General features: G+C 40.7%; 1 protein-coding gene across 1 annotated transcript in view; it reads left to right on the top strand.

Annotated features, from left to right (window-relative positions):
* Positions 1-318: 318 nt before the first annotated feature.
* The window catches only part of SGIP1 (SH3GL interacting endocytic adaptor 1), a 202,901-nt gene continuing 180,062 nt past the window's right edge, over positions 319-23,157 (top strand). The window contains exon 1 of the mRNA XM_019448970.2: positions 319-667. Coding sequence (XP_019304515.2) covers positions 658-667 — 10 coding nt within the window. The 5' untranslated portion in view covers positions 319-657. The remainder of the gene's footprint in view (positions 668-23,157) is intronic.

Here is a 23,157-nt window from a genome sequence, read left to right as displayed (position 1 = left end):
AGGGCAAAAGGAGACGGGGATGGAAGCTTAAAAGTGTGCAGCTAAGACATCAGACTGCAGAGAATTAAGTTTTTCTTTAAAAAAAAAAAAAAATCCCCTCCGCAGAGAGCCACTTAGGTGCTCCTTTCATGCCCGAGTCCCCGTTAAGGTGGCAGCGCCTGATAATTAATCTCGGGTACCCAGCCGCTGCAATAGGCTTAAGAAGACGAAGAGGAGGGGCGGGGAAGTGCGTCACCAGGTGGGGAAGGGGCTGTGCGTTGGGTGCCAAGCGGGAGGGGTGGGGGTGGAGGGGAATAGGGACGGAAAATAGGTTCTGTGTGCTCTCCCGGGGTATTGTGTCAGGAGATGCAGGCTGGCTACCATGTGACGCGGTCCAGAGCTGAAGGGATTGGCCGAGGCAGCGCAGGCGGTGCAGCTCGGCCGGCTTGCTGTTCCTCTCCCTTTCTCTCGCAGCATCTTCCTGGGAGCCTGTAGGTGAAGCAGCACCAGCAGCATCCATGGCCTATCTTTGGGGTTAACATTTGTCTCATTTGGCTTCAGCAGTGGACGGAGCAGACCTCTCGGCAGCAGCGTCGTGAGGACTTAGCTGGGACCTGGAATCGTATCCTCCTGTGTTTTTCAGACTCCTTGGAAATTAAGGAATGCAATTCTGCCACCATGATGGAAGGTAGGATGCTTTCTGCTGTGGTTGACTGGCTTCAGGCAAGGTTTGGGCAGAACAGCGTTGAAGAATGCGTGCAGCCTGTGTCGGTGGCTGGTCTAGAACCTGGTTGCCAGGATTTGCAAGCAGAAATGCTGCAGTTTGCTTGCAGCGGACCAGGGCTCAGACTAATGGAATCAAACCACAAGGCTCTGTTTAGCTCAGAACCTACAGAGCTCCCAGCTCTTTTGAGAGGAAACAAAACAAAACAAAACAAAGCAAAACAAAAAAACTAAAGTGCATCCAGGGAGCTGAGATAGAGCTAAGAAAGAGCTTGCAGAGCAAATAAGTTGGGAGAGAAGATAAGGTTTTCTGCTCTGGGTTCCTGGGACTACACTGATTAAACATTTACAATGGAAACTTGTTTTCTGAAATTGACATTAGATAGGAGAGGTCATTGACTGAGTTATCCATGCTGTCATTTTCAGTGAACTGTTTAAAAATTTTTTCTTAATTTTTGTAAGATATTTTTATCTCTGCAATTTACATCTTATTGTTGGGGTGAGAGGTGCAGCAAATTTGGTCCATAAACTATAGTTATATGGGGATGCCATTGCAACAGAATGAGCAATATGAGGAAAGTGTCTGCGCCTCTTAGCCCTGGGTCCAGGGTGTTATCAGGTTAAAAAAAAGAATTTTGTGCTTCCTAAATGCATTCCATGCAATGATTCTTAGCCAAGCTCCAAATGATTACTTACTGATTACCTTTCTGCATTCAATATTGAGTATAAGAAGGAACTTTCCCTGGGGAGATGTTGTTTAAACTATATTTTGTTCTGCTAAATTACCCTTCCAAGCCTGAGATAGTGACAGCCAAGATTGCCTCAAAAAAGCACCAAGCTGATTAAGAAAGAAGCAGGCAGCCCTACCCCGGCTTTGATTTTGTTTTCACACTACAGGATGGTGCAAAACTCCTGGCCTTTCCTAAGATGACAGGCAGAAATTTGTCCCCAGCCTGGATTTCACAATGCAGAATCGAGTGCATAATGGGTCTCAAATCAGCCATGAAAATGGCAGAGAGGCCACCTCTTAAAGCCAAGGTCTGTCCGACAGATTTTAAACATTCCTTAGAAATTTACCAAAATGGAATAAGAGGAGGATGGTTTCAAAAAGCAGTCATGTAGCCTGCACTAATTTGGCAGAAATGAATTCTTTTTGCTCTCTCTGTTATCATGTCAAAAATTGTTAATGTAATTTTGGGGAGTGAAGAATTCTACAGTCATGGCCCACAGATTTTAGAAAATAGCTTTAAAAGAGAGATTGGGTATCGTTTTATTATGGAGCCTGGTCTCAAGCTAGTTCTTTAAAATACTGGTCTAAATAAACTGAGATTACTAATGCTCTAAGATTAAATCATTTTCATTAATTCAAAATTAATTTAATCTTTGAATAACAAGACAAGACGAACAGAAAGTGTATTACTGATACACTTTTCAATTTAAACTCAGGTGGATTACCCTCTTCAGAAAAAAAACAAAAACAAAAACAAATCTTGTCTACAGAGGTACTGTATTTCTCCAGCTAAATTTCAGTTGCAGTATCTCTTAAAAAGAAATCTGCATACATTCTGATGAGGTTTGAATCTTACACATGAGAGTGGAAGATCATTCATTTTTACTTCTTGCTTTGCAAACTATGGAGTTCAAGCGTTCTTTTTGAAGGAAGTCGTATTTATTGATGCTCGTTAATGACTCTCCTGGAAATATTGTCTATTGTGCCATCCCAGAATGTCAGTTCAAAGCCCTATGATAAGCTTATCTGAGCTGCCTAAACTGAAATGAGAACTGTAACAAAGACGTGTGTAGGAGCTGAATTAGCACTATTGCTCTGGGTTTGCCAGATTGATCTAATGAAGGATGTTATCTTAGCACTTGTGAATTAGAGGTGACACTATGGATCCCTTCCATCAGATCCCTGCAAAAGGAAATGGACAAGTGTTCCCATTGGCTTCAAAATTTACATGAAACTAATAATTTGTATCTACCCACAGTTCCTACTTAAATGCTTTTCAAGACTTATTATCTTAATGGTTCTTGACCTTAGAAAGGCAGGTAGGAATCTTAACCAGAAATCAATTTGCCCGGCAATAGCATTTCCACTTAGTTGCCAGTCTTTTTGGCAGTATATGCATGTTTCTGATACTGCATCCCAGAATTTCACCTCCAAATAGCTCTTATTCTGAAGATGTGGCATAGCAGTTACCATATCCATTAATTCACCCCTAGAGGAAGTTAGGTTGTTCCATCTATCACAATAACCTTGGAAAGATAAAGAACCCCCTAAAGTCACCCTAAATCCTGTCATGGAAGCCCTCTGCTGAAACATCAGTGGGCTCTGAGAATGTGTCACCCAACATTAAGATAGTTAAAATTGTATCTCTCCTCAACTAGTACATGTCACACACACACACACACACACACACACACACACACACACAGAGTTACACACATGTAGTCGTCAATACTACATTATTAACACTACATTATCAACACTAATTATTAAGAAAGGGAGAGACCCTACATTTACATTGTGTATGTATATATATTTCTATATTCACCAGAGTCCGTTAGTCTGCTGCTCAGGAAAGCATGGCCATGGCAACTTTTCAAGCCACTTCTCTACTTTGTGTAAAACAGGAGTAAACAAATAGTCTTCAGAATGGCTCCTAGTTTAGGTTTGTGTTCTTGTTTTGATGGAACAAGATATGAGCTCCATTCATCCAATGCCTATTAGAAATTCTGGTCATAGATGAGGAACATTACTACCTCCACAGTGATACTAATATCATATAAGGTAGTGAAATAATTCTGCAGGGGCCTCCAACATGTTACCAGTAGTTTGTGGCCCCATGATTCCTTTCAAATATTTTTATTTAAAAACATGCATTTTAATTTTATATTTGATTCATTGATTCCTGCAGTCTTTATTTTTCGGCAGTGGTTGGTATTGAGTTGTGTCTTTCCTAAAGTATGCCACGTGATATGGAGCCTTCCATGGTATGAATGTGAAGGGAAGGACGGTGAGCAAAGGGAGTTATTTGCTTAAAGGCACATGCATGGGTTAAGCTTACAATGCGGTCTATGTGGTTTGGGCAGCTCATCAAGGATTCTGTTGTTTTCACATATTATTATTAAAGTTTGAAAATGCCATTTTAGCTACCCCTTCCAAGATAAGTGAAGCTAAGTCAGGGTTTCTTAGGAAGTCTGTTTACTTGTAGGGCAGCCTGGGAAGTTGTCCCTTGTCTTGAAGAACTGCACCAAAAGTACTTGTTTTTAGTTCCATGGTCAGGTTCTTAGGTACTGTACTGGAAGGATAAATGTTTGGGCACCAGTGGTTTCATCCTGTGTAACAATTTTTGAGATTAACAAGCATATTGTTAATGGCTTACTGGATATAATTGATTTAATAAATTTTATTATATTTACTATTCACAATAACCTGTGAGTAAGTATATTCTGCATGCAGTAGTTTTGGTGTCCTTTTTCTAAATTGGAAAAATAAAAAATAATATTTTGAGGCAGAAAAATGGCAGAATGGCATATGAACCCAAGTTTGTGTTTTTTAAATCAATTCAAGGTCTAATAGATGGTATAGAATGAATGAGATTCCTTTATTATGTTAAAATATATATATATATATATATATATATATATATATATATATATATATATATTTTGCCTCCTTGAATTGTAGAGGAAAAACAATGAACCAGCATCATCACCTGGCTGTTTTGCCCCCAGCATGTTTACCTCAGAAAACAGAATACACATTTTTCCTGAATTCTCATAAATAGAGATGAGAATTTTCTGGACCCAAGTTCATTTAACAACAAAGCTCATATTTTTGACCCCTCATAACATTTCAATAGGAACCGTTTTAAAATTTGTATCAAGATGGGCATCGTAACCTAATTGAAAACTAGGACTTGATTTCTTTTGTGGCATATTCTGTCTCTCTTTTTTTTAAATATGAATACTCACAGGACCATGCCTTTTAATTCCTCATTATTGCCTTTTATCTCCAAAATTATTGTTTAGACAATTTTGAACAATTGTAGATTAATTGAGCTTCTGTTGTTGCAATGAACCTTATAATAGTAAAGATTTTTTTTTCTCCATCTAGAAATAGAGTTTTATTTATTTGGAAAATTCTTTGATGTGATCAAAAAGGAACAAAGCATTTTCAAGCTGGAACTATTCATTTTCTAGTTAGCTAAGAAGTTCTAAAGGGAATTCTCTTAATTTCCCAGAAATAGTGAAGTTATTTTGGAAAATCTTAAGCATGCATATGAGATTCTAATACATGGACTATCGTATATGTAATTTCTCTCCTTCCTCAAGGTTCAGTGTTAGAAAGGGCCTTCTTATATGCATAAGTTCCCATACAACTCCAGGGATCAACTTTAAATCTCTACGAAGAATATGCAGCTTTAAAACAATTATCTTAGCTAAACCATTCTAGAAGACTGGGTAAATCTTTCTGTTGGATTTGATTGACCCATACGTTATCTATGTTTCAAATAAACAAATTGCAGGAAGTCACCAGCTCACAGCTTTTATGTTCCTGAAAGTTTGTTTATGAATTGCTCACTTGAAACAAATTTTCCCATAGGGATAATGATATATATGATGATTAGATTCCCACACTGGTCCTTCAAAGGCTATTGACCCATTATCTAGTTGAAATACTAAATATTTGCAATGAAATGTGTGAAGAAGAGTACTGATACTGCAGTAAGTAGCCAGAAGAGAACCATGGAATTAAATGTGTTTTCAATTTTAAATGTTGCTATTTGTAAAAAGGAAGGTCTAATTAAAGGACAATGAGATGGAGAGAGAATTTGAAGGTAGTTTTTAGGTATATTTTCAGAAGTTTTAGAGACTTATGGCACTGGATTTTCAATTATGTTCAATTTTACTTCCATACTTGTGGTTTACTTTTTCTCAATTCAACTTTATCATATATACTGCTGTTGAACTGTGATTAATTTCATTATGTAAACTCGCAAATGGAGTTAATAAAGGGAGAGAGAATTTACTGAGATGATGGTACAGGAGTTGAAAGGGGGAAAACGCTTAAGGGATTATAACGGATTTGGGCTCACGTGTCTGAAAAAGTCCCTGAGGAGTAATGAACTGAATAAGGAGATAGACAGGAACTGGGGGCAGGATCCCCTTAAGGAGAAAGTGGGTGTGTGGCAGAGGGGCTGGGTCTAACCGATTTCTCTGCTGACTACCAAATATTTCTGCGGGCACAGAATGGTTTGCTTAGAGGGACCGGGCTACTGGGGATGGAGCTTTAGACTTGGAGAGGGGTCAGTCCCCTTTCTCGGAACATATATGCCATTTAAGTGTATCCACAGAATGTCACAAAGATACTTAGAATCTTTATTTAAATATCGTATATCATGTCACTTCCTTGTTGAGAAAAACTTCTCTATCTTCTCATTTCTGTTAAAATTCATTGCATACTGGAGACTGCACACTCTGGCCCACTGTGCCTCTCCAAGCTCATTGCATGCCTTACTGCCACTCTCGGAGTGTTTAGAAAAAGTGCTTTCCTGCCTCAGGGCTTTTGCTCTGCCTAGGACACTATTTTGCCAGTTCATGGAGTGACCGATGTTCTTGTGGTCCTAGCAAAACTGCCACCTTCTCAGGAGGGCTTCCCTACCATCTTGTCATCCCAAGCTCTCAAACACACAACCTGGGCCACTGAGTACATCCCAGTCTACCCTCTCTCCTCAGAGATGTATTTATGATTCATCATTATTTAATGGTGTATGGGCTGAATTTCTCAGAGCTAAGCTCCGCAAGGGCAGGAACCTGGTCTATCATATTCACCTCCTTACCTTTGGTTCTTGACACACAGTGGACACTTGGTGTGTTTATTTATTGGATAAATGAGTAAAACCAGATATAAATGACTCCAGTGACTTCATATGGTACATTGTAAGGTATTATTTGGTGCATTATAGTGGATGTAAGAAAAATAAATGCTCAAACTTGTTTTCTTGCTGGAGAAGCAACATGAAATGAGAAAAAGCAATGTATTATGAAGTGGGATATTGTGAGATACAGATAATACATTTTGAGAAGCAAAAGAAAAGAAATAGTCCATTTGACAATATATGCATGAGCTTGAATTATTTTGGTGATTAGCTCCAAAGAAATGATTTTATAATACAAAGAGGCAAGTTATAGCACAGCCATTCAAAGAAATTCCCAGGATCAGTGTTGTCAATATGCTGTACAGATTTTTCCTTCTCTCTCTCCCTTCTGCTCTCCTTTATTTCTGCCTTTTCATTCTCTTCTTCTCTCATTCTTCCACCCCATCTTTCTCTTCTTGGGCAGTCTTTGCTTTTCTCTGGTTTATGACCAAATCTGAAAATCCTGGCTCCTGGAGCTAGAGTTTGACTTGGAATTTGGCAAAGTATTTTTAAATAAATAAATGAATATAAATGAGTGTAATGTTGTATGATATATTTGTGCAAGCAGTGGCAGTGTCTTATGGTATATGAGGCTTTTCAAATGCCAAATTATTCCTGATCAGAGAATTCATTACTCTTGGAAACTCAGTATGGTCGTTGAATTTGTGCAGTGGATTTTTTTTTGTAGAAAGAGCATGGACCCAGAAGTCAGACATGGGTTTGAGCCTTAAGTGTTGTGACTGCTTGGCTGTGTGCCTTGAAGAGGTTACTGTAACTTCCTGGGGTTCTGTTTACTTGCAAACAAAATAAGAGAATTGATCTGCCTACCTCTAGAACTTCTAGCTCTAAGAGTTTCTGGCATTCATTGAATGGTTTAGAGTCTCCATTCTTACTGTCTCCAAGGTTTACACTGAATGACTGACCCCTTTTCCTCCCATCTCAAAATATACTTGTCCCTAACACAAAAGTAATTTAAATGTATTACTATCTTCCTTTTGTTGGATACTCCTCCTCCTTTGTTGGATGCTGCTCCTTGCACGTATGCCACAAGTTGGTCTTGCACCTTTAAGGTACTGGACGACAAAAGTGCAGTTATGCAACCCTTTTCTATAGCCCCTAGCATAGAACTACTTGCCGTGTACTCATCAGAAATTGCATGAATTATATGAATGCATACTAGGTGTTCGGCCCTGTTCCACATGCTAGAGGTTCAATAGTGAACAATAGATACAAAGTCCTGCCTATGTGGACCTTCCTTTTAGTGCAGGAGAGATGGGAAATAAAATGAAACACAGAGTACATTTGATGGGGATAAGAACTTTGGAGAAGAATGGAGTGGAGAAAGGGGATGGAGGAAGTAGTGGAAGGAGTAGGGTGGAGAGGGTTGCTATCGTAAATAAGGTGGTAATGGATGGCCTCACTGAGAAGCCATATAAGCACAGACTTGAAGGAGCAGAGGCAGTGAGCAGCCATTTAATTATTTGGAGGAGCAATCCAATGTGGAAAGAGGAAGAGCATGGGCAAAGGCCTCAGAATATGGGCAGACCAGCAAGGATAGGGAGGGAGATGTTCAAGAGAGGAACTTAGGGGTAATATATATAAGTAGACACTCGTGAATCTTCAGTGGTAGTAAGGCCTACTTCCTTTTGCGTTAGTCACCATGAGCCTGTGTTATCCATGTGTCTAGTGACAGGTAGGAGTTGAGAAGCCTGGCATTCTGACATGGGTTTTGTGGTGCTTCTTGGACTCATTCTTTCCACATATTAAAGTAAATGGGTGAGTATCATGCTCTTACCTTAGCTCATGGTTCCAAACCCAGAGTTAGAGCTGAGTGTTCAGCTCCAACTTTAGGCTTGAACGTTTCCACGCAAGAGAAATGGTCCCATGACAAGGGTGACCCCGGAATCAAAATCACCTATCAGTTCAGAAATGTTTGACTATATACAAAAGACCATCATTTGTATTTTTTGTTCATATCAACTCCTTCTTTTAATCGAGACTAGTATTTTAGGATTTTTAAAAAGAACCATGCAGAGTGACTCATGGTACATATCTTTAACAAACAGTATAATGAGTAAAATATTGTGCTCACTTAGGACATTGTCATAAGATTATATGACATTTGCATACGCTTCAAACTTTCCAAAATGCTTCATTTATTCAGCAGATAAATCAGGAGCTTTTTTCTTAGTTTCAGGTATTCTAGGCACTATGAATATGACAGGCGAAAAAAAGGCAGCTGTTGTCTCTGTCCTCAGAAGCTTAGGGTCCAGTACAATGTTGTCACACACTGTTGTACATATGCTTTTTATTCTCACATCATCCCTGTATGGTAGGAAGAATAGGTATTACCACCCTTATTTCAAATAGGAAGAAAGTAGAGCCCAATGATATTAAGTGACTTGCTTAAGGTGACCATCTTACCAAGTGGCAGAACCAGCATTTATTTACTATGCTTGACTCTTACCTGCTCACACCTGAAATTGTTTGGCCTGGGTCTCTGGCTGACAAGCAAACAACAGATTGACTAGATTGGACACAGTATTTCAAAAGCCTTCTTCAGTACTAAGCAGAGTAATTTTATCAGCAGGTTATGATCATTCAGATCAGCCATCAGCTTGAAGAAGGTCACCTAACACAGAAGTGTTTCATCCCAGTGGGCTCCTTTCAGTGACCCTCACTAGTTTTCCAGAATTTTATGATGAGGATGGAAATGTGATATCAACCAGCCAGCAGACTCTAAACTTTCACAGCTTACCTTCTACACAATGTTTTATCAAAAAGCTTGGCTCCCGCTATGAACAAAAACCCTTTCTCCCTGAGAAGGACAGTTCGGTGTTCACTGACATTCTGTGAAAGCCTTGACCGTTATCAGGAAAACATGATGGTGTGTGCTGCCATTGAAGATTAACCAATCTAGTTCAACCTCATTTTACAGCTGAGGAAACCAAAACCAAATGAAATAACTTACCCAAGGATTTTTATTCTCTCCGTAAGAGGACACGTCAAAGTTGATTTTTTTTTTTTTTTTTTTTTTTTTTTTTTTTACTAATGATTCCAAAAATGTGAATAGACAAAGACTTGGAACCCATGGTGTCTTTCACATTCAAAGGTGCTGAGACTGGTTGGGTGACTGCCCAAAGACACACAAATGGATGTGTCCCCAGGGTCTACCGCTCTCCTGAGTACACACACAATGTGGCCATTTATAGCTCTCTCCTGTGCTTCCATGTCTCATGCATCTAATGTCAATGAGTCAGCGCTGTGTAGAGGGAAGAACCAGGACTTGAAGGGGCTGGATCTCCTGACTAGTTCTATGACCTTGAGTGAGTTCTGGAACTGCTTTGGCCTCTGCATCCCCATTTGTAAGGTGGGAATAATGCCGGCTCCCTACGTCGTAGGGTCATTGTGAAGATCAAATGAGATAATAAATATGAAAACATCTGCAGAAGTGTGGTGCATATGCCAGTTATTTTCTCAGATCATTCTCTCTCAGACTGATTATTACGTGTGGTTTCTTAGCATTCAGGGGCTAGGTATTCCTGCTTGCTGTTTTACTTCTCAAGTAGATTATCGCTGCACCCTCTTTTGTAGATAGGCCTACAGATTTCTCTCCTCTCTTCACCATACTGTTAATTACTAGCATATTCTACATCATCCTCGATTCTCGATGTCCACGGGCTACGCTACCCCTTTCTTGACGGTGGAAGACATCACAACCAATCTCATCCATTTTTTTCTTTTTAAAAAAAAATTTTTTTTAACGTTTATTTATTTTTGAGACAGAGAGAGACAGAGCATGAACGGGGGAGGGTCAGAGAGAGAGGGGGAGACACAGAATCTGAAACAGGCTCCAGGCTCTAAGCCATCAGCACAGAGCCTGACGCAGGGCTTGAACTCACGAGCCGCGAGATCATGACCTGAGCCGAAGTCGGACGCTTAACCGACTGAGCCACCCAGGCGCCCCTCATCCATTTTTTTCTATCTCAACATCTATCTCAGTGTCTATCTCAACATCATAGACTGGGCTGCCCCTGCCAGTTGTTTGGAATTGGCACATGAGATGATATCACATTGCTTTCCCTACCACGGGCAGTTTCCCAAAGTTGAAAAACGACGACTAAAACAGGAATGTAGGTGGTCTCGCTGTGCAGTCAGCCTTTACAGATGCCCTTAGTGTATCACTGAAAAATGACACGTGAAAAATTGCTCATAGCACTAGGTATGGTAACAGTGGTAGAAAATGGTCTGCAAGCCCTATAACAGGTAGGACCCTACTCCTGTTCTACAGACTCTAATCAGCAAGTTTTTCTTAGCCTCTTTGTTCCTCCAATTCAAAGAACTGTGACTACCAGGTAGCTAAGCCACAGTCAGTGTTTGGATTCACTCCTGATTTCTCCTTCCTGCTTGCCTCACAACAGTAGGCCCTTTAGAGCTGTGGATTATCATTCCTAAAAGATCTTGGCTCTCTCCCTTTCATCCTCTGCTACCACCCCTGATCAGACTTTGGTGCTTCCAATCCATGCTTCTCACGGCCATCAAAGACATCACTTTCCCCCACTTGCCTTTGATTATTCCCATGCTTCTAAGACGAAGTGCAAATGCCCTGGTGTGCGGCATAACACTTTCATACACAGGCAGCCTTATCTGCTCATATCCCGCTGTGCCAGCCAGACGGGGAGCTCCTTGTCCTTCTCTTTCCCTTGTATATGCTCTTCTTTCCCTTTTATGCAAGGTCGCAGTCTGTTCTGATCACTCAAGGTCAGACAGAAGTGCCCCTCTTCAATGAAGCCTCCCACATTCCCCCACATTGAGAGTGAGGTGCTCCCTGAGCTCAGTTAGCTCTCGGTTCTTGCCCCTCAAAGCCACATATTGGAAGGGTTAAGAGCACTGGCTTTGGAGTCAGAATGACCTAGGTGAAACCTCAGGTATGTGACCTTGGGAAGCTAATGCACCTGCTTCCTCATCTAGAAAATGGAAGTGATAATAACAGTTAACTTTCTCACGGGTAATTTGAGCACATGAGGTCATAAGGATTAAACCAGAAAGGGCACTTATAGCCAGTGAGTTCTCCAGAGATACAAGACCAATAGGTTAAGAGGGAGAGGGAGAGCAAGAAAGAGAGAGAAGGAGAAACGGAAAGGGTGAGGGAGAGGGAGAGGGAGAGGGAGAAGGAAAGAGAGAGACAGAGACAGAGGGAGAAAGATATTTTTAAGGAACTGGTTCACTTGATTGTGGGGACTGGCATTGCAAGTCTAGAATCCATAGCTCAGACTGGCAGGTAGAGGTTGATGCTGCAGTCTTGAGGTAAAGTGTTAAGCTCTCAATAAATCTTAGCTGCTATTTTCTGTTATATACCTACCTTGTTTGTTCCTCCCCCAAGAACCAAGGACTCCTCCAGAGCAAGGACTGTGTCTCATTCAATTTTGTATTCTTAATGTGTGGCATGTGTAAGTGCTCAATAAAAATCCAGTGAATGAATAAATGCTATTGAGGGATCACATTTTGGGGGGAAATATGCAATATTTGGCCCATAATAAAGATGTATGAAATGTTACTCGGTTGGGAACATTGAAGGCACCAGTATGGCTCCTGGATGCCAGGCAGTCCCCAGGACTGTGCGCCACCACCTCTCCCCAGAGCACCCATCTGCTGTGTAGGGTCACTCTGGCAGAGAGCCACATTCTGGTTCAGGAGCATGCAGTTGATCTAGTATCTCACACAATCTGCCTGACTGCTTTAATTGTTTTGCTTTCATTTTGAGAGAGACCAGGTTTCATTGTAGAAAACTCAGAAAATAGGAAGATAACAAAGAAGAAATTGAAATCACCGATTATCGCATTATTATGGAATAACGAACCGCAGTTTGGCGAGTGTAGAACATGGACTTTGGGGACAATCTGAGGCTCTTCAAGCCTCAGCGGTATTAGCGGTCAAGAGGGTGAAATAACACCTTCCACATAAGACGTGGGGAAATTAAATAAGATAACATATGGACTTCACTTGGCATTTACCTGGCTTATTAACTAAGCACTCAAGGAATGCTAGCTCTTAATAGCTTTACATGCAAAACAAATATTTATGTCAGAGAACCCAATTTGACCTGTACATGTATATGCATACATGTGTATATATACACACACAGACAGACACAGCTTTCACAATTGACGTTAGATTATAACCACTGTCCTAGGCAGTGTGTATATTTGTTAAGAGTGTAGGATCTGGAAGCAAACTTCCGGCTGCAACCCTTGACCTCTGTACACTTGCCAACTGTGTCAGTTTAGGCATCTCATTTACGTGCTTTGTGCTTCAGTTTCTTCTTCTGTATGAGATAATCCCTATCTGGAAAGGCTATGATAAAGATTAGATGAACTTAATATATTGTACATAGTTATTATTATTTTTATAACATATAATATATATGTGGTATATAATATACATAAAGAACAGTAGTTGGTACGGAGTAAACGCTCAGTCAAGAAACGTTAGCTATCATTATCATCCCCCTGAAGTAGTCTCCAAAAGCATTATTTTTACCGGTTGTGGCATATGCCATTGCATCACGATTTATGTTATGATTTCCTTGTTGTCAGACATTTAGACTGTTAGCTGGAGCTTGATGTGTATATTGAGCTAGAATGGCTCATATTAACGAGTCATGTGGTGTGTCGTGAATTCTTCATTTTCATTTAATAAGATAGCCCTGTGAGGTGGTAGGAGTTCTGCATTAGGTTCTAGTCCTGACACTGCTCCAGCCAACTGAGTGACTTTGGACAAGTCATTTAACACTGGGGAGAGAAAGCAAAGTAGTAGAAAGAGAAATTGATTTTAATTCAAAAAATTCTAACATCTCCTGGCACCGTTCTTTATTAGCTATGAGGATGAGGCCAAAAATTTACCAGGTGGGTAGGAATTGATTTTTTTATGTCCTCTTTGAAAGTCCTGGCTGTATATTTCAGGCAAGTCCCCATCTCTTCAATTTTCCCATCTGTGGGATCGCAAATGAGTTTCCCTGCCTTTCTCACTTGGTTGTAAATATCAAAGCACAAAATATATGTGAAAGTACTTTTAAAAGCAGTAAATTTACATGTAAATATAAAGTAATATTAGGGCTGTTGTTATGTTGAGTATCTTGGAAACTGTTTTCAAATTCACATTAGGTTAAATAAGTTTGAAGGTGCTAACCAGTTTTCAAAAGCCCAGCTCTTATTACAAGCTTTCTGGATGTATCCCCACTACAGTTAACTGTTCTCTCAGTAACTTCCACCCTTCACGCATACAAATGATTTTCTTCATTCCTGGATACTAGGAATGCACACCTTTCCTCATTTGATGAATTATTTATTTGAATGGGAAAAGCTACATAGAATTTTGTGAAACTGGGTAAAAATAATGTTTCTAATAATGAATATGCAGTGGAACAATTTAAAATGCATTTTAAAGTGTGTTCGAATGAAATCTATCTTGGCCTAGTTGCAAAACCAAATATAGTTCTGTATATAATCTCAGCAAGGTCTAATCCATGCAATCTAATTGCCAGATCAAATTATGTAATCTGGATTTCTTCTCTTGTGTTTTCCGCCATCTTCTATCTTTGTGGCAACCCACTTCACGCTGGCAGATTGAAGAGTAGAGATTTTTGCTGCCTTGATGAATTTTCGCTAAGATACAGAGGAAGTTTTTCAGTGGCAGTGAAATGCTGTGAGCTAGCCATGGTTCTAGATGTGAGATACAAGTGAGCAAAACACCTAGAACCCTTGCTCTCCTGGAGATTGCATCTGACTCTGAGGAAACAAGACTCACAAACCAAATGAATAAACAAGATTATTTCAGATGGTGGTAAAATCAGTGAAAAAAAAAAAAAAGACAGAATCATGAAAAGAGTGGGAGTCGTGGTGAAAGCTGTTTTAGGTGGTCAGGGAAGGCATGTAAGCTAACCCTTCTTCACGAGGTGACCTGAGAAGATCTGGGAGCAGAGTATTTCAGGAGTGAGAACTGCTGAGGCCAAAAAACTGCCTGAAACTTGGTAAAGCTCAAGGAACAAAAGAAAAGCTAATGTGGCTGGAGACCAGTGAAGGGAGGGGAGGGAAGCAGGAGAGAAGGAAGGCAAGATTCAGATCAAGCAGGGCTGTGTGGGCAATGGAGATGGATCTGGAATTGGTTGGGAGGCAATGGAAAGCCACTGGAGGGGTTTAAGGAGAAGTCATATTTCCATTTGCATCTTTAAACAATTACTTTGGATGTTGGATGGACTTGAATAGCTACAGATGGCCTTCTGGTTTGTTTTTTTTTTTTAATGTTGTTTTGAGAGGAGGTTGTCTTGAATCTGTGTTTGAGTAATAACTACTCTGACTTTATTTAATTGTTATGCTAATTTTCTGGAACGCTAAGAGAGATTGAAAGGGATTGTGGTGCCCTTCCCTAAGCCACTCAGCACTGTCACTGCTGAGGTCTGAGGGCTCAGGGGATGGTTTAATTGAGCTATGGAATGAACTCTGTTTCTAACCCAAATGGTTCTGATGTTAGATTTTTTCAGAGGCACGATGACAGGTAAAAACGATGAAAATCTTAGAATATATCATGTGCTTTTTTTCTCATGTACTTGTTTTTAAATGGCTTTGAAGCGCTTCAATTATTTGATAGTCATTTTGATACTGAATCAACCAGTTTATGAGGCTGGCTTTCATCACTGAAGCTCTTTCCCTCTAAGCCAGATGGAAAAGATAGTAGTACGTAAGAGATCTTGCTGTTGACAGAGGTTGACCTCTCCGTGTTCCATTTTTCTCCACAAATTTTTCGATTAAAACCTGTGTCCTTGCTAAATTCCATTGAAAGAGACCCCGACTGTCTCTCATAACGAAGCTCCCCTCCTCCTACCTCCAGGGGCTCAATCTATTTTCTGAAATGTATTTGTAACCCAGAGGAAAATATATGAAGCTTCCTGTAGGTGGGACTTGTTCCTGTTCCATTCTTCTTTATACCAAAGACTCTGTTTTTCTTTTCTAATTACCTCTACGATATAGGAGGTAAGTGTTCAGGCTTAGAAGTCAAAACAGACATGGGTTCAAGTCCTGCCTCTGCAACTTACTGGCTGTTTGCGTTTGGGCAAACCTGAGTTTCAGGTTGTGTTTGTTGATTGTTTCTTTCTTTCTTAGCTTTTTAATCTATCATGAATTTACAAGATTTTCAGCAAGTATTTATTAAGGCTCCAAACATTGTGCTAGGTGTTAGGTGTTCAGTGCATATGGTAAGTAAACATGAACACAGGTCTTGTGGACCCTACAGAATAATGACAAAGACATTAAATTAATACAGATAAATAAATGATTATAAATGAGCAAAATGCTATAAAGGAAGCACTGAATCAGATTCTCAAAGAGCTTTTTAAATATGGGACCTAACCTGATAAGGTGAGGGTAAGTTAGAATTGTTGTAAGCATCATACGACACTTTGCTTTTAACATATGGCAGTTCCCCCTTTGCTATGGGTTTGCTTTTGGCGGTTTTAGTTACCCACGGTCAAACAGTCAACAGATGATCTGCCTTCTGACCTTCAGAATGTCAGTAGTAGCCTAACACTACGTTACAGAGCCTACAGAGCTTACGTCACTCACCTCGCTTCATCATCACGTAGACGTTTTATCATCTCACATCATCACAAGAAGAGTGAGTATTGTGCAGTAAGATATTTTGAGAGAGAGACCACATTCACGTGGCTTTTATTATAGCATGTTCTTACAATTGCTCTATTTTTATTCTTGCCAATCTCTTACTGTGCCTACTTTATAAATTAAAATTTATCATAGATATGTATATGTATGGAAAACAGTAATTACAGGTTTCTTCGGTACGATCTGTAGTTTCAGGCATCCACTTGGGGGTTTGGGGAGGTATGCCCCATGGATGAGAGCGGACTACTGTATGTCCTTTGTGTTCGGTTGATCATAGCTATTGTTATCGTTATTGTTATCATTACTGTGGCCACTGTTGATATTACACACACCCCATGCTTGTATATATTGGATGCAGTGAGCTTTCCCAGAACTTGTTACATGGTGCTCCAAAAATGTCTGTTGACTGTGTTCATGGTTAGTTGCCTAGAACTGTTCTACATCTGTGCTCCCTGACTCCTGCCAGCTTACTTCGTTTTTGACCTGGTATCTGAGTAGTTTCTGGGGCTGGCCACTCATGTCTTGGATACCATCCATCCTTGACTCTCCCAGATTCCTTAGAAAGCTCCTGATCTTGCTGCTCTATCTCCTACATGAATGCCAACCAAATCCCAATGTGGCAACTGCTATGTTGTTATGTTATGCTTCTGAAGGAGGACTCTTTAAGAAAATTTTCTGAAAGAAAAGAGAGTGCCTCCCTTTCTCCTGAAGCCCTTTAAAGAGCCCATTGCTACAACCACTATGCAGTATAAGCACCTGTTCTGGCTGAATTATGACCCTGAAGGATTTTTCTTCCTGTAAGTTTTACAGTCTTTAAAAAAAAATTTTTTTTTAATGCTTATTTATTTTTGAGAGAGAGAGAGGGGCAGAGAGAGAGACACACACACACAGAATCCAAAGCAGCTCCAGGCTGTGAGCTGTCAGCACAGATCCTGACGTGGGGCTCGAACCCATGAACCATGAGATCATGACCTGAATGGAAGTCGGACGTGTAAGCGACCGAGCCACCCAGCCACCCCTCCAGTCTTTTTTTTTTAAAAAAATTTTTAATGTTTATTTTTGAGAGAGAGAGAAAGTGTGCATGAGTGGGGGAGGGGCAGAGAGAGGGAGGCTGTCAGCACAGAGCCCAAAGCAGGGCTCGAACCCACAAACTGCAAGATCATGACCTGAGCCGAAGTCAGACGCTTAACTGACTGAGCCACCCAGACACCCCAGTTTTCTAGTCTTTTTTATTCATCATTGACCTAGAGGCAAGACCATAATAATCTTCAGACTTTTCCATTTCTCCATACCAAAGCTTGTGAAAATATGCTTTTTAAATTTTGATGTTGTGGGTGCATATGTGATACAAACATCTGTTCATGGTAAACTCTTGATTTTCCCAGCTGATTGGTGAGAGGAATAGCTCTTCAGGGTCATTACCTCTAAATCGCCTCTTCAACTGGAGTTTCTCATAACTGAGTTTAGTTCTTCCTGTTCTCCAGGTAGCTGCCCTAGAACTTACCAAAAGATGGCTGCCCCAGATCAACCCTAGGTCTCTGGATGTTGTATAATAAGAAATACTGAGAATAACATTCTCCCTGAAATGTGCCATAATTTCTCTCTTTTTTTTAAAGGTTTATTTATTTATTTATTTATTTAAAGGTTTATTTATTTTTGAGAGAGAGAGAGAGAGAGAGCATGAGTGGGGGAGGGACAGAAGGAGGGGGGGCTAGAGAATCTAAAGCAGCCTCTGCGCTGACAGCAGTGAGCCCAGTGCAGGGTTTGAATTCACGAACCATGAGATCATCACCTGAGCCGAAGTCAGACACTCAACTGACTGAGCAAGTCAGGTGCCCCACGCCAAAATAATTTCACTTAACAAGTAGGTGTAACTACTTCCCTCCCCAGGAGGAAGAAATGTTCAAGGAGGGCTCAGATTTATTAACGTAAAAACAGCTACCATTTCTTGAACTCCTGCTATGTGCTGGAAACTGTTCTTAAATTCTCCGTAGGCGTTTGTGTCATTTGCAATAATTCTATGAGGTTACTAGCATGGTCATTATCTCCATTATGTCAACGAGAGAACGGAGAATTGGAGAGTTTATGACTTGCCCAAATATTTAGGACTTGTGCACTGATCTCTCTGACTCTCAAACTTATGTTGTGAACCACTCAATAATACTGTCTCAAATTTTACCTTTGAGAAATTAGATCGAAGATATTCCCAGGTAGGGGCAAAACAGTGACATCACCTGCACCACAACAATTGAAAGTTTGCAATAAGTAATACTGTGATGGCATGCTCACCTATCTCTTCTCACCATACAAATACTAAATTTGAGGAGATGCCCGTCCAGTTCCTGTAATACTATCAAACATCTGTAATACCTCACATATAAAGTTCCAGCTAATAAAGAACATGAGTAGATAATTATAGAAGTAACAAAACTATTATCCAGAATGCCTTTGTTTGGATTATTTTGTAATCCAATTGGCTTACAGTTTCTCACTCTTTATAGGTTTCTATGGCGTTGTATGTTAAAGCAAACTTTAATAAACTGTGTCGTATATTTCAGAGAAACTTGCAATGCTCTCTTCAGCACTTAATGCACTTCTCCCATGCTAGACTGAGAAATCTATTTCCTCTTCTTGCTTAACAATCTATTGAGCACACCTCCTAGTTTCAGTTATCACAGAAGTTTTATTTTATAGCATTTCAGAGGCAATTCAGTCATCAGCTGACCTTTGTTTCATATGAGAAATAAAGTCATTTTGACTGCGTGGTTCCATATTAATGGCTTCGTTGTAGTTCAGACATAACACTGCTTTTGATTGTAATATTACTAACAGCTGCTCAGGCCTCAATAACTATAAGAAAATGCATATTTTAGAAACGTGTGAAAATATGCAGATCCTCTCCAAGTTTATTTATAAACTCGAAATAGAGCCTTTATACTATTTATTTTGCAGTAAATACAAGTACAGCCCTTAGGTATTGCCTTTTTACCTGCACCTTGTGTTTCTTGTTTTCATCCCAAGTTCTTTCGTCAAAGCAGGCAAACCAATAGTACAGATGAACTCTTTATATGAGGCGCATGTATCCAAAGTGTACAAAAGTCCACGACTTTGTAGATTCTCTGAGGGCAAAACGGGCTCATAGAAAAGTGGGCCACGGTCACCTGAGGGGGTAGTAATCATAGTCATTATTATTACTATGTATGACAGAAGAGTATGCCAGGCTCTGAGTGAGGGGCTGTATAGAATGGCATACCACTTATGTCTCACCATAACCCTGTGAAGGTTATTCTTAGTCCCATTTGATAAACAAGGAAAATGAGGCCCAAGGTTATGTGCACAAGGAGGAAGTGGCAGAACAGGGTGGAACCAACGAGCCCCGATCCTATAATCTCTGAACCACTGTGTTTAGTGACTGCCAGTCACCATTGTGGGCCTGTCCAGGGCAGCTGGGCTGGTGAGGCTCTTGTCCATTGTCAGGAGAGGCCGGAGACTTCACATGGGACCTCTTTATCACCACTCCTCACCCCGTCTGAGCTCTCGAGTACGCCTTTTTGACTGGCTCTGTCTTGTTAAGAGCCTTTACTGACTTCGGTGAACTCACTTAGCAACATAGCCTTCAGGGCTGTCCTACTCTGGGAGCCTCCGCTGTGTCCTTTTCTGCGCGGCGTGCGATTTTGCACCGTGACACTGCCTCCTCTTCTGTCTTTCCTCGTTTCTCCTTGTGTTCTCTCGTGTGGTTTGCGCTGTGCCGCCGCTTTCTGTGTTCCTGTTCTGTGGTCTCTGCTCCTCATGCTCCCTTCATTCAGTCAGATTAGGTAGCAGTAGAGTAGCCATCAATGAGGTGGCAGGCAGCCTCTTGAGCCCCAGACCACTTGGGTCAAGTCCTGACCCCCTCACTTTCTAGCTGTGCAGTCTTGGCTCAGGTCCTTCTCAGTTTTAAAATCAATATTCTAATAATAATACCTATCTCAGATTTATTATGAGGAATGAATAAGCGGTCACATATGAAGTGCTTAGCTTAGTGCCTGGCACATAGCAATTGCTCATCTAACCTTTTTTTTGGGGGGTGGGGGTTGTTTTTACATTTGCATGCTGACAGGTACTTTATGTGAGGAAATCCCGCCATTTGTTTGAGGGAGAAGTGCCTTTAACCACACAAGGAAAACCCTTCCCCCAGGAAGAAAACAAAATGAGTTCTCCCTTTAAGATGCTTCCCATTCCTTCATTTTCAAGTTCTCTTTGGCCACAACACAAGTTGGCCAACTGCCACTGGGGCCTCAGAGACCAAAACATCAGCCAAGTTTTGTTTTACTTTTAACTCTTGCAATTCCTGTCTCTCCAGGTCCCTGCCACCCGTATTTACAACGTAGGAGGGTGTGGGCAATAGCTTCACATTTGGGGTTTGGGTCTCGGTTGACCTGGCCTTGTGGTCTTAGAGGTTGGGCAGAAAGCTGGGGGATAATGGCTTTCTGATCACTTGCCCCACAACAGATGTGCACCAGAGCACATATGACAACTTCGTGTGCAGGTGGGGAGGAGTGCCTGTGAAGATGAATTCCAAATGACCCTCAGAGCCAGCTGTGCCCAGTGCTTTTCGTAAAGCGTTTCATTTGATAATCACTGGCTCCTCTTAGATGGTATTATTTTTTTCCATTTTAAAAATAAGGTCATCAACAATGAGGCCGAGAGAAGTTGAGTAATTTGACTGAGATCTACCTGGTTCTACTGTATGTGCTTTTCACCACCCACCATCCTGCTCCCTTCACTTTGTTGTAGACCTTCTTTCCTGTACTACCTTCTTCTGACCTCAGTGTCCTTATCTGTAAACCAAGAGGATTCTGCAGGATGATTTGGAGTTCCCTTTCAGCTCTGATATTCTGACACTCTGGATCAACCTCTGAGCTTAGACACCCTCTGAGTGTCCATCCAGAGGTGTGTGAACTGGCCTCATTTGCTCACTGCTGCTTGGTTTAGGCTGCAACTGTCTGAGACTCTGTCTCTTAGTGCATTCCAGCTCCCATTACCGTGTCTCCCGTATTGACCAAACACACTTCGTTCTATTACTCCTGAGCAAATCCTCTACAGAATCCAAGAGCTTCAGGAATTCCCTTCTGGTGGTTGTTGAATGTGTGTTGCCTTAATCCATAAGTTTATGCAATTTCAGAAGGAAAAATGCTCTGCAGAATCTTAACAGGTTGGAGTTGAGTGGAGAGGAGAGGGAACCCGACAGCAATTGAGCTCCACTGAGTTAAATATCTTTTGCTTTGCTTTTTACAATCTTGTGAGATTGGATACTTTCTTTAGCGCTCATACAGAAGAAGGCCCTATAACTTGTGCAGAGAATTCAAATTTGAGTCTGCCTATATTTCATATATGAGGCTGTGACCTTTACCTTGGTGTATGGTAGAAAGAGGCACTAGATTAGAAATTTCATTCTAGTTTTGCTACTAATTTTTAATGTGCTATTTTGATTAAGATACTCTTCATCGATCAAATCAGTCTATAAAATTGATTATCTTTAAACCAAGTAATCTTAGGGACTCTATGTCTTGAGCTGTGTTAATGGTTTAATTATCTCAGCTGCTTGGGAGGACATGAGATCACTCTTTATTCCTTTTTGTGCTTTATCTCCTACTTTCAGTCACCAAGTACTATCAGTTCTGATTTTATTTTTTAATGTTTATTTATTTTTGGAGAGAGAGAGAGTGAGCGAGTGCAGGAGGGGCAGAGAGATTGGGAGAGAGAGGATCCAGAGCTGGCTCTGCACTGTCAGCCCAGAGCCTGATGTGGGGCTCAAACCCATTAACTGTGAGATTATGACCTGAGCTGAAGTTGGATGCTTAGCCAACTGAGCCATCCAGGCACCCCGATGTCAGTTCTGATTCTAAAATGACTCTCTGTGTTCGTCTTTCCTATTTCCACCATCCGCTATGGTGAATCTGGAACTTATTTCACTTCTGGAATCCTGAAATAGATTTCAAGTTGTCCACATTCCCAGGCTGTACCCAATTTCTCTCCCAGTGCTTCATATATGTCCTCCTTATGTATATATGCTTGTTCACTGTTTGCTCTTGTCCAAAACCTCAATTGTTCCTTCTCTGTTGTTTGCAGCATCAAGTTCTCTAGGCCTCCGTAAGCAGAAACTGCACAAAATCAACTTTCTGTTTTCCGTGTCCACCATCTTTATCTTATCTCCGAACCTTTGCCAAGGCTGTTTTCTGCAACTCTCTTCACTGAATTCTTTGAAGTCCTTCAAGGTCCAATCCAAGTACAAAAAAGGGCTCTGTCACTCTTGTTCATCAAGAACATATTCTGAGCATAAGCTTGATGCCAGGCACATAATGAGCAAGTAGTAAATATTTGCTGAATTAATGTATGATTCCCTCTCATAAAGGTATCCTTGATTGCTTCTTCTTACATTTATGTCAGGATTTTTAAAGACCCAATGATACTCGTTTAGCATCTCTGGAGTGTTATAGTTTCAGAGTTGCATTGTTTCATACTACAGGAAGAATAAAATGAAGAAATCAAAGAAGATTTTCGAATTGACCAAATCCTGGCCTTAGCCATTTCTCTTATGGACTGGAGGAGTAGGAAGTTCTTCCTATGTGTCACTGTCAGGCCCTGTCCTGTCTATCTGTCTATCAATCTATCTATCTGTCGGTGCTTTACTCACTGAACCATTACAACAGCATTGTGAGGTAGGTGCTACATTATCCCTATTTTACTGATAAGAAAACTGACGTCCAGAGAGGTTAAGTAACTTACCTAAGATAAAGCTAGAACATGGTTAAATCAGGTTTCAGATTCAAGGATTCGGGCTACAGGGTGTATAATTGTCAGCATTATATACCATG

This window comes from Panthera pardus, unplaced genomic scaffold (genome assembly GCF_024362965.1).
Source record: "Panthera pardus isolate Hobbes unplaced genomic scaffold, ASM2436296v1 HiC_scaffold_11, whole genome shotgun sequence".
NCBI lineage: Eukaryota > Metazoa > Chordata > Mammalia > Carnivora > Felidae > Panthera > Panthera pardus.
Note: the sequence above shows the minus strand (reverse complement) of the source record. Positions and strands in the feature narration are given on the sequence as shown.